Source organism: Barbus barbus (genome assembly GCF_936440315.1).
Source record: "Barbus barbus genome assembly, chromosome: 43".
NCBI lineage: Eukaryota > Metazoa > Chordata > Actinopteri > Cypriniformes > Cyprinidae > Barbus > Barbus barbus.
In genome coordinates, this window is record NC_136721.1 from 26,466,400 (window position 1) to 26,477,844 (window position 11,445).

The 11,445-nt window shown below is 37.9% G+C and overlaps 1 protein-coding gene across 1 annotated transcript in view; it reads left to right on the top strand.

The window, feature by feature from the left end:
• The window catches only part of LOC306862334 (ribosome biogenesis protein BRX1 homolog), a gene marked incomplete at its 5' end in the record, with an annotated part of 8,299 nt that extends 5,947 nt beyond the window's left edge, over positions 1–2,352 (top strand). The window contains 3 exons of the mRNA XM_079405086.1: positions 236–337; positions 417–545; positions 1,381–2,352. Of these exons, the coding sequence (XP_079261212.1) occupies positions 236–337; positions 417–545; positions 1,381–1,638 (489 nt within the window). The 3' untranslated portion in view covers positions 1,639–2,352. The remainder of the gene's footprint in view (positions 1–235; positions 338–416; positions 546–1,380) is intronic.
• Between the last annotated feature and the right edge of the window lie 9,093 nt (positions 2,353–11,445).

The window sequence follows — 11,445 nt, forward strand, 5'->3', positions numbered from 1 at the left end:
AGTAATACATTCTGAGCTGTGTTTGATCCTCGTTCAGGAGCTGAGAAACAGATTAACACACATACTGATTGCTTTCAAATACATTCATTTTGAACACTGATGCTTGTGAATCTTTCTAGTTTTCCATGCGTGTTTAATTCCCTCTAGACTGTGTTTTCTCACACGGCTCGTAATTACTGAACGTGTTTGTGTTGAAACGGCCGATCGGTGGTTAAACGGAGTGTGGTTCTTGCAGATCTTCTCCACGCCTCGCTATCACCCGAAGAGTCAGCCGTTTGTGGATCACGTTCTGACCTTCACCATCGCTGACCACAGGATCTGGTTCAGGAACTATCAGGTGAGCCGAAGCACCAGCGTCTGGACGTTTGCGTGAGGATCTAATCATGTGTAAATGATTCTGTGATTGTGGTCCGCAGATCATCGAAGAAGACGCGTCTCTGGTGGAGATCGGTCCGCGGTTCGTCTTGAATCTCATCAAAATATTCCAGGGCAGCTTCGGCGGACCCACGCTGTACGAGAACCCTCACTTCCAGTCTCCCAACACGGTCAGACTCCTCCTCAAACTAGGGCCTCTTTCTGATTTTATCAATTGATTTGAATTTAATGGTTTGCCACGATTTTATTTTTTAGAAATCGAGGGATTGTGATTTTGAATAGAAATATTAACAAAAGTTAGAATTAGACACTTTCACAATATGCCAATGATAACAGTGAAGGAACGTGTGATGCACTCATATCACTAGACCATTCACACAGAATGAGCTTTTGTTGATGAAGATGCGATGCAGCAGAGGAAGAGCAAAAACATGCAAGAAGATGGGAGTGAACTTAAGTTGAGCGCTGTGTCTTTAAATGCTGTTTCAGTCAAACATCCATGTTTACACACAACAAACAATGGAAAAGCAGCACAAGTGAATAAAAAACCTGTAAAGATGCAAACATGAAATATCAGACCTGCAGCAGTAACTTGAGGTTTGGACTGAAAGATGCTGTTTTTACAGAACATTTGGAGTTAATAGTCTACTGCTGTTATACCTTCTTCAGTCATTTTGAATTAGAATTACCTTGAATTTTTTAAAGCATTTTCCTCGTATTATTTCTGACCATATAATATGTATAAAATAAGTCTGTACGAGATGTAGTTGTAGTTCATGCGTCTTATTGTTTCAAGATATTTAACAAGTGATTTACGTCTTTATTTGTGCTGAACTCGGAATAGAATCGAGTTTAACTAGATGGTTAATAAAGTAGTTATTGAATCATGTTATAGCTACATTTTCAAGTTGACTAGTTAAAAATCGAGAATGGGTCCGATGTTCTGAGTAAATGGAGATGAGCTCAAACCCGCTCAGCCTGGTGTTGTGTGTGATGTGTGTCCAGAACCGGCGGATGATCCGGCAGGCCACGGCAGCCCGGCTGAAGGAGCGGCAGATGGTGAAGGAGCTGCTGAAGGAGAAGCGCTCGGAGGAGCAGGAGGTGCTGGCGAGGGACGTGACGGACGAGGTCTTCATGACTCCGGACGAGCCCAGAGATCCTGTGGTCCAGCTGCAGCCTCCAGAACCACAGAGATCCACGAAGAAGCTGCGCCTCTCAGAGCTGAAGAAGAAGACGCAGATGAAGCGCAAAGGCCTGCGATAATCACTCACTAAACATCCCTGTACACGTCTCCGCAGGTTTGCTTCGGTGTTATACCGGTCACTGGAGATCTGATCCCAGACCAGAGGTTCTGCTTCCGGAACAGAAAGTCTTGCTCTTCTGGGATGTTCTAAAATCCTTAATGTGGCTTAATGCATTAAAACAGTAAACATTATTAATAAAGCATATAATGTACAGACAAGCAGATATGAGCCATAATATGAGCTCAACACGTTTAATTACATGTAAAATGTTTTCCTCCCATAGAAAACTGCTATAAGGAAAACACTTAATGCGTGTTTTTAAACGCATTAATAAATCATATGTTCAGACAAGCAGATGAGTGTAGAATAAGAATGCAGTGTGTTTCCTCCAAAGGAAACGGCTTAACGTGGAATTAAACGCATTGTGTCTGTATTATGGCTCATATCTGCTTGACTGTAAATAGTATGATTTATTAACAATCTTTGAAGAACACCGTATTAATACGTGAAGCCTTATGGGAGGAAACGCTTCATATTCTGGACTGATCTGCTTGTCTGTACGTGATATGCTTTATTAATAATGTTTGAGTTTGGTCTTCTAAAAACGCTGTTTTCATGCATCAAGCCACGTTAAGTTTTGAGGAGCAGCTCTGAATCTGATGATTTACATTCTTCTGTGTTTCTGCTGGTTTTGTAAACAATGCAATGTTAATAAAACTTTTAATTATGTTCAAATGTGTTGATTTTGATTTGCTTTGTAGAAAACACACAGGAATATGACTATCAATGAAGACCAGGGTTGCTATGTCAGTCTTAACCTGAGTCGAGTATAGCTTCTGTAAGTCATTCAGGGTTCCCACGCTTCTGGAAAGTACTTTAATTAAATTTGACTCGCGCTGAATTTCTTACCATTACCTCCCGGCGTTCAATGTGTGTGTCCCGCAAACATTCTAATATCGCATATCATTTTCACAAATCAGGGAGCCGCTAGCAATATGCGGGGTATTTAAATATGCAAATCTCGCGGTAGCTGGAGGTTTTACCGCGAGATTTGCGTCCCGCGGGATCCCATCAATGTATATCGTATGAACCCATGGAGAAGCAGTGCTAATTAACAGGCCCAATGCCAGGGAAGTGCAAATTCAATGATTCTTGGCTCAGTATTGACCTAAATAAGAACGGTCTACTGAAAGTTCCAACGGATGTTCATTTAGCAAGATGTTCAATTTGCATCGCATTGATCGCATGGGAGCCACTGAAGAGCGTGCACTGGGTCAGAGTCAGCGAGCCGTAATGATCTCATACAGTTCAATATACAGTTTAATAGTATGTTAGCGTGACTTTAATGCATTTACTAAGCGTTTACTTTATAAATGTTTTCTACATGTGTGCAAATGTGTGCATTTATTCATTTATAGTTGTAGTATCTCGAGCAGAGTTTGTGCTCGGCAGAACAGCGCCCCCAGGCGGCCCTTGATCATACTACACACATACTTTACCTGCAGCTGTTTTGTTGTTTGTTTGCTAATTACCTTATCCATCTCTTCACTCAGTTGCAAAATTTATTCATAATATTATCTCTATATAATAATGATTTAAAAAAGGGAAAACTAAAACTAGTGAAATAATTGATGAAAGTAGGGATAAGAAAGCTGCAAACTCTTTCCTCTCTTACTCTCTCGTGCATTCTGTCAGCCCTCTTTGCTCATAATTCTTTCTTTTTTTTAATCATATGCTCCTTTAATATTTGATTTAGTTCAGTTGTAAGTGTATTGATGGACACGGGTAAAGAAGGGCTCTAATACTCTTTAGAATGGCAGTAACAAATCTTCCTTTAGTGTCTTTCTTGTCTTTGGAAAGTATTATTAGGGCCCAAGCCAGTAAGGCGCAGGGCCCTATTGTTCTTCTAAGGATTATTAGGGCCCAAGCCAGTAAGGCGCAGGGCCCTATTGTTCTTCTAAGGATTATTATTTTTTTTTTTTTTTTTTTTATTTTTTATTTCAATCATCCGGGCACTTTTGGGGGCCTTAACGTGCCCGAAAACTCTCGAAAATTGGCACGCACATTGGAACCTGCGGCCATTAGGACGCCGCTGAGGCTGGGACCCGGGCGTGGCACAGGGGCTCTACGGCGCCCCCTGGAAAATTGTCAGAAAACTTGATGTATAGCTCACACATACTTGCACGTATTCATATGAAACTCGGTACACATATAGAACTCATTGAGCTGAACAACTTTCACGCAGCATGTCTTAGGCTCCGCCCAACAGGAAGTCGGCTATTCAGGGCTGTTTAAAAAGCGCATGCTCTGGAATTTGATATACTCCTCTGAGGATTTCCATACGATTGCCACCAAACTCGGTGAACATGATCTCAGGACATTGGGGACGCTAAATTGCGAAGATATTTTTGATATGTCGAACGGTTTGCCCGTGGCGAGGCGATGAAGTTATGGCGAAAAATGAGACCCAGGAAATGCCTAATAACGTCCACACACATTGTATGATGTAGATCAAACTTCAGTGATTTGTTCGTTGTATGATGCCGATCGGATAGATGTGACTATTATGACTGAAAGTTATAGCGCCACCAACTGGCTGCAGGAAGTGTGTCGTTTTCAAAATGCTTTGAATTCAGCATCTTATTTTTACTCGATTTGCTTCAAACTTCACCAGAATAATGTCAAAACACGGCCGATGTAAAACTGTGAAGGGAATATTGATATCTAAAATTATGTTGCCATGGCAACGTGTCAAAGTTGAAAATTCGTTTCTGGTGATTTTGAGGCAGATAACATGTTTAGAATGTCATGAAACTCAACACACATATGAGTATTAATGATAGTTAGACACTGGAAAAAGCTCATAAACGGGCGTGGAAGAGGCACTCTATAGCGCCACCTTTTGTCAAAAATGAGGGGGTTAGTTTTAGCTACAGACCCCAAACTCGGTACATAAATTGTTCTAATTAATCCGGACAACTTTCTAATTTACAGTCATTAGCTACGACCAACAGGAAGTCGGCTATATTTATTTTAATGTGGGTTTTTTTTAAAAACGGGCTGTAAACAAATTAATACTCCTCCAAGCAGAAACACGGAAATCACACCAAACATTTTTTATCATGATGCCAAAATACTGAAGATGCTAAATTGCGGACGGATTTAGGATATCTTGAACGATGATTTAATGGCAATTTATTAAAGTTACAGTAAAAAAGATCATTTTTTTTTTTTTTTTATCTTTTAAGAGCAGCTTCCAAACACTTCATAAAAAATTACATACACAGAACAATACAGTCTGAGGATATGTGATTAATTTCATGAATTTACAATACACTATGCAGAGGAGAAAATTTGAAAACTATCAGAGAGTTAGACTTAGACTGCTTCTGAGTGAGAGATCCCTGTCAGCCTGCAGCTGAGTGAGGGGTGGGGGTGGGGGTGGGGTGTGAGTGACTGTGTGAGTGACTGTGTGGATTGAGCCAGTGGGTGAGAGAGAGAAAGAGAGAGAGAGGGTCTGTTTTTTAAAATCTTTAAAAAATGCTTATAAATCATTAAAGATTTTGATAACACTTTATAATAAGGTCTCAATTCTTAACATTAGGAAATGCATTAATTAACGTGAACTAACAATGAAAAATATATTTTTTACAGCATGTTAATTCTTCATTGATAGTATGAACTTACAATGAACTAACAATGAACAAAATATTTTTAATATTAGAAAAATAGTCATGTTCAAAAGATAAAACTTTAAAATGTAATAATATATTAACACATTTTGGAATTGATTTTGATCAACATTAAATGGTATATATTTATTAATGATGTTAACTAACAACAGTTAAATAATGTTGTTTTTTAACATTGGTTAATTCACAAATAACATTAAATATTAACAATATATTTTTTACTTTATTCATTTGTGTTAGAAAAAATTATTCATGTTAGTTAATGGAAAAATAAATCATTAAAAAATGCTTATAAATCATTAAAACCTTTGGTAACTATAATAATTTCTCATTTGTTAGCATTAGTAAATGCATTAACTAACATCAACTACCAATGAAAAATATATTTTCACAGAATTTAAAGTTTTATATGTTGTTCTGTGTGTGTGTGTTTCACAGAGTTGATGGTTTGGATTAACCCTTTAATTGCCGTATCCCTTAAAACCAAACTGCCAGAGGGTTACTGTGATGCTTGTGCTCGCTGGGCACCGTTTTATCGATGCCACCGGGGTGGCGTATGCTGACGGCTTGGGCCCGTCATCGCTGCTCGCAGCTATATTTAGGGCCCAAGCCAGTAAGGCGCAGGGCCCTATTGTTCTTCTAAGGATTATTATTTTTTTTTTTTTTATTTTTTTTTTTATTTTTTATTTCAATCATCCGGGCACTTTTGGGGGCCTTAACGTGCCCGAAAACTCTCGAAAATTGGCACGCACATTGGAACCTGCGGCCATTAGGACGCCGCTGAGGCTGGGACCCGGGCGTGGCACAGGGGCTCTACGGCGCCCCCTGGAAAATTGTCAGAAAACTTGATGTATAGCTCACACATACTTGCACGTATTCATATGAAACTCGGTACACATATAGAACTCATTGAGCTGAACAACTTCCGCGCAGCATGTCATAGGCTCCGCCCAACAGGAAGTCGGCTATTCAGGGCTGTTTAAAAAGCGCATGCTCTGGAATTTGATATACTCCTCTGAGGATTTCCATACGATTGCCACCAAACTCGGTGAACATGATCTCAAGACATTGGGGACGCTAAATTGCGAAGATATTTTTGATATGTCGAACGGTTTGCCCGTGGCGAGGCGATGAAGTTATGGCGAAAAATGAGACCCAGGAAATGCCTAATAACGTCCACATACATTGTATGATGTATATCAAACTTCAGTGATTTGTTCGTTGTATGATGCCGATCGGATAGATGTGACTATTATGACTGAAAGTTATAGCGCCACCAACTGGCTGCAGGAAGTGTGTCGTTTTCAAAATGCTTTGAATTCAGCATCTTCTTTTTACTCGATTTGCTTCAAACTTCACCAGAATAATGTCAAAACACGGCCGATGTAAAACTGTGAAGGCAATATTGATATCTAAAAGTATGTTGCCATGGCAACGTGTCAAAGTTGAAAATTCGTTTCTGGTGATTTTGAGGCAGATAACATGTTTAGAATGTCATGAAACTCAACACACATATGAGTATTAATGATAGTTAGACACTGGAAAAAGCTCATAAACGGGCGTGGAAGAGGCACTCTATAGCGCCACCTTTTGTCAAAAATGGGGGGGTTAGTTTTAGCTACAGACACCAAACTCGGTACATAAATTGTTCTAATTAATCCGGACAACTTTCTAATTTACAGTCATTAGCTACGACCAACAGGAAGTCGGCTATATTTATTTTAATGTGGGTTTTTTTTAAAAACGGGCTGTAAACAAATTAATACTCCTCCAAGCAGAAACACGGAAATCACACCAAACATTTTTTATCATGATGCCAAAATACTGAAGATGCTAAATTGCGGACGTATTTAGGATATCTTGAACGATGATTTAATGGCAATTTATTAAAGTTACAGTAAAAAAGATAATTTTTTTTTTTTTTTATCTTTTAAGAGAAGCTTCCAAACACTTCATAAAAAATTACATACACAGAACAATATAGTCTGAGGATATGTGATTAATTTCATGAATTTACAATACACTATGCAGAGGAGAAAATTTAAAAACTATCAGAAAGCTGTTAGACTGCTGAGTGAGAGATCCCTGTCACTGCAGCTGAGTGAGGGGTGGGGGTGGGGGTGGGGTGGGGTGTGAGTGACTGTGTGGATTGAGGAGCTGGGTGAGAGAGAGAAAGAGAGAGAGAGGGTCTGTTTTTTAAAATCTTTAAAAAATGCTTATAAATCATTAAATAAGGTCTCAATTCTTAACATTAGGAAATGCATTAATTAACGTGAACTAACAATGAAAAATATATTTTTACAGCATGTTAATTCTTCCATGATAGTATGAACTAACAAAGAACAATTTTTTTAAAGCATTTATTAATCTTTTTAATGTTAGAAAAATAGTCATGTTCAAAAGATAAACTTTAAAATGTAATAATATATTAACACATTTTGGAATTAATATTGATCAACATTAAATGGTATATAATTATTAATGTTTATATATATATAATGATAGCTACAGACACCAAACTCGGTACATAAATTGTTCTTATTAATCCGGACAACTTTCTAATTTACAGTCATTAGCTACGACCAACAGGAAGTCGGCTATATTTATTTTAATGTGGGTTTTGTTTTTAAACAGGCTGTAAACAAATTCATACTCCTCCAAACAGAAACACGTAAATCACACCAAACATTTTTTCTTATGATGCCAAAATACTGAAGATGCTAAATTGCGGACGGATTTAGGATATCTTGAACGATGATTTAATGGCAATTTATTAAAATTACAGTAAAAAAGAGAAAACTTTTCATTTTTTTTTTCTTTTAAGAGCAGCTTCCAAACACTTTATAAAAAATTACATACACAGAACAATACAGTCTGAGGATATGTGATTAATTTCATGAATTTACAATACACTATGCGGAGGAGAAAATTTAAAAACTATCAGAGTTCTCCTGTCTCTGTGCTTCTAATGTTTGCGGTAGGTGACTGGGTGGGTGACTGACTGTGTGAGTTCAGTGAGTGTGGAGGGGGAGAGAGAGAGAGAGAGAGAGAGGGTCTGTTTAAACATCTCAATAAAATCCTTAAAAAATGCTTATAAAGCATTAAAGGTTTTGATAACACTTTATAATTAAGTCTCATTTGTTAACAGTAGTGAATGCATTAATTAACATGAACTAACAATGAAAAATATATTTTTTACAGCATGTTAATTCTTCATTGATAGTATGAACTTACAATGAACTAACAATGAACAAAATATTTTTTATATTAGAAAAATAGTCATGTTCAAAAGATAAAACTTTAAAATGTAATAATATATTAACACATTTTGGAATTGATTTTGATCAACATTAAATGGTATATATTTATTAATGATGTAAATTAACAACAGTTAAATAATGTTGTTTTTTAACATTGGTTAATTCACAAATAACATTAAATATTAACAATATATTTTTTACTTTATTAATTTGTGTTAGAAAAAATTATTCATGTTAGTTAATGGAAAAATAAATCATTAAAAAATGCTTATAAATCATTAAAAGCTTTGGTAACTATAATAATTTCTCATTTGTTAGCATTAGTAAATGCATTAACTAGCATCAACTACCAATGAAAAATATATTTTCACAGAATTTAAAGTTTTATATGTTCTGTGTGTGTGTGTTTCACAGAGTTGATGGTTTGGATTAACCCTTTAATTGCCGTATCCCTTAAAACCAAACTGCCAGAGGGTTACTGTGATGCTTGTGCTCGCTGGGCACCGTTTTATCGATGCCACCGGGGTGGCGTATGCTGACGGCTTGGGCCCGTCATCGCTGCTCGCAGCTATATTAGTTTAATTATTGTTCCAAATGCATTTTGACTAATAACCTTTACATAAAGAAAAGTGTTTAATTGTCGGGTGACAAGTAGATTAGAGAGTTCATACATGGTTAGTTCCTGCATCTATTGATTATAGACCGCTTCCATGTAGGGTTCAAAAGCACTCATATGTTGTTGGGTTTTTTCACAGCTATAAATATTCATCAGTTTATGCCAGTGCAGCAACCTACCGCAATATCCTCAACACTTGGGACACACAGACAATCGCAAATTATCAGCGTTACACAACAAACACGTGAGTTTCATTTCTTCATCACAAAGTAGTGTTCATAAACCTCTTCAGAAAGGTCTTAATTATAAAGTAAAAGGTAATATGTTGTGTTTCTTGTTAACTGTAGTCATAACAAGCAAATCAAAGGCCTGTTTGATTTTTCATTTATATTTTTACAGTTAGTTTATTCAGGAGAGATAATAGTTTTAATTTCATTTCTACAGGTCAGCTTTTCTCTGCAATGTTCCCTGACCGTTTCATGAGGCCAGACAAAGTGTGCTTATGGTTTATCTCAAACCTGGAGAGGAGAACTATGTGTTGCTCTTCGATGAGTCTCTCCGCATGACACAATCAAAACAGAGCGGCTTTCATGTCTGATTTTGGGATGGTGATCAGGTTCAGACACAATGTTTGGATGCAGAATTCATGGGGCATGCCCGAGCAGATGATCTCAAATTGGCCTTCGACAAAGGCACTGAGGCATTGCCAAAGAAAAGCATGTTGCAAATATCCATGGATGGACCAAATGTTAATTGGTCCATTTACAAGAAGGTCGAACAGTCCCTTGCAGATGAATATGGATTGAACCTCTTGAATTTGAGCAGCTGTGGTCTGCATATTGTGAATGGGGCATTTCAGAAAGGACTTCAATCAACAGGTTGGAGGGTCGATGGTTTTCTACGTGCCATATACCAGCTCCTACATGATTGTCCTGCCCGTCGAGAGGAATATATTAAAGTCACTGATGCACAAGGTGGTTTTCTTCCACTGTCATTCTGCCCAACAAGATGGGTAGAAAACACTCCTGTCTTGGAGAGAGCATTGCAGATCTGGCCAAAATTGGCCTCATGTGAGTGCTGTTGGAGAGAAAAGAACACCAAATCCTGACAGCAAGTCATTTGATGAAGTCTGTCAAGCACTGAAGAATCCTCTGCTGGAAGCGCAGATACATTTAGCTTTATCTCAAGATTCAAGAGTTTATTTGTCACATACACAATTATACAGAGTATAACCAGCAGGGAAATGTAGGTCAGGTCCGCTCCAAGGACAGTGCAGTTATATAGAATACAAATATTAAGAAAAAGAAAAGTAGAAAAAAAGAGAATAAAATAAAAGATAAAAAAATATAAATATAAATGTGCAGGTCAGTATGTTGTTGACTTAAATAGTAATAAGAGGAATGTGCAAAAAGTTGTCCAGGGTATTTAAATAGCAGCAATATGAGGCAGAAAACAATTATGAATAGCTATTGATAGTGATATTAATGAGTAAGACTGTCACCCCATTTCTGACAAAGTACCAGACAGATAAAGCAATGGTCCCATTTCTAGCTGCACATCTTCACAAGATGTTGAAGAATCTAATGTGTAGATTCATAAAACCAGAGGTCATGCAGGAAGCCAAATCTGTGAAAAATCTCCTGGATGTTGACATTAAATTGCCAGCAAATTATATGGACTGCTCAAATGTCGACCTTGGGTATGTCACCAGCAGAATCCTAAAGGAGTTGAGGGTAAAGCTAAAGGTTGGCGCAAGCACCCTCGTGGATTTCAGGCGGTCCTGCAGAGATGGTCTAGTTGCAATGGTTGACAAACTTCAACAGAAGTCTCCCCTGAAATACATCTTAGTGAAATATATGGGCTTCTTGGATCCTGTGAAGATGGCAGATGAAAATGAGACCGAACAGTTGAACGGCATGCTAAGAAGAACCCTCGCCTATCTGGTAGATCAAGGAAGGATCAATGAGCAGGACTGTGATGAAATTATTCTACAGTATGCACATTTCATTGATAGTGTTGTGCAAAAAAACCATTCTGCATTTGCTGACTTCAACCCACTTTGCGATCGAGTAGACACTCTCCTGCACTGCTATATGTCCAAAGAAAAGCAATGACAGAAACTCTGGAAATGTGCCGTCAACTCCTTCTGACGGATGAGAGGGGGTTCTCTGTCAGAACCTTGTAGAGGATACAGAGCTCAGAGGATGATTGTCGATCACCTCCGGGTTGTAGGAGGAATCGAAAATGTGGCAGTTGCC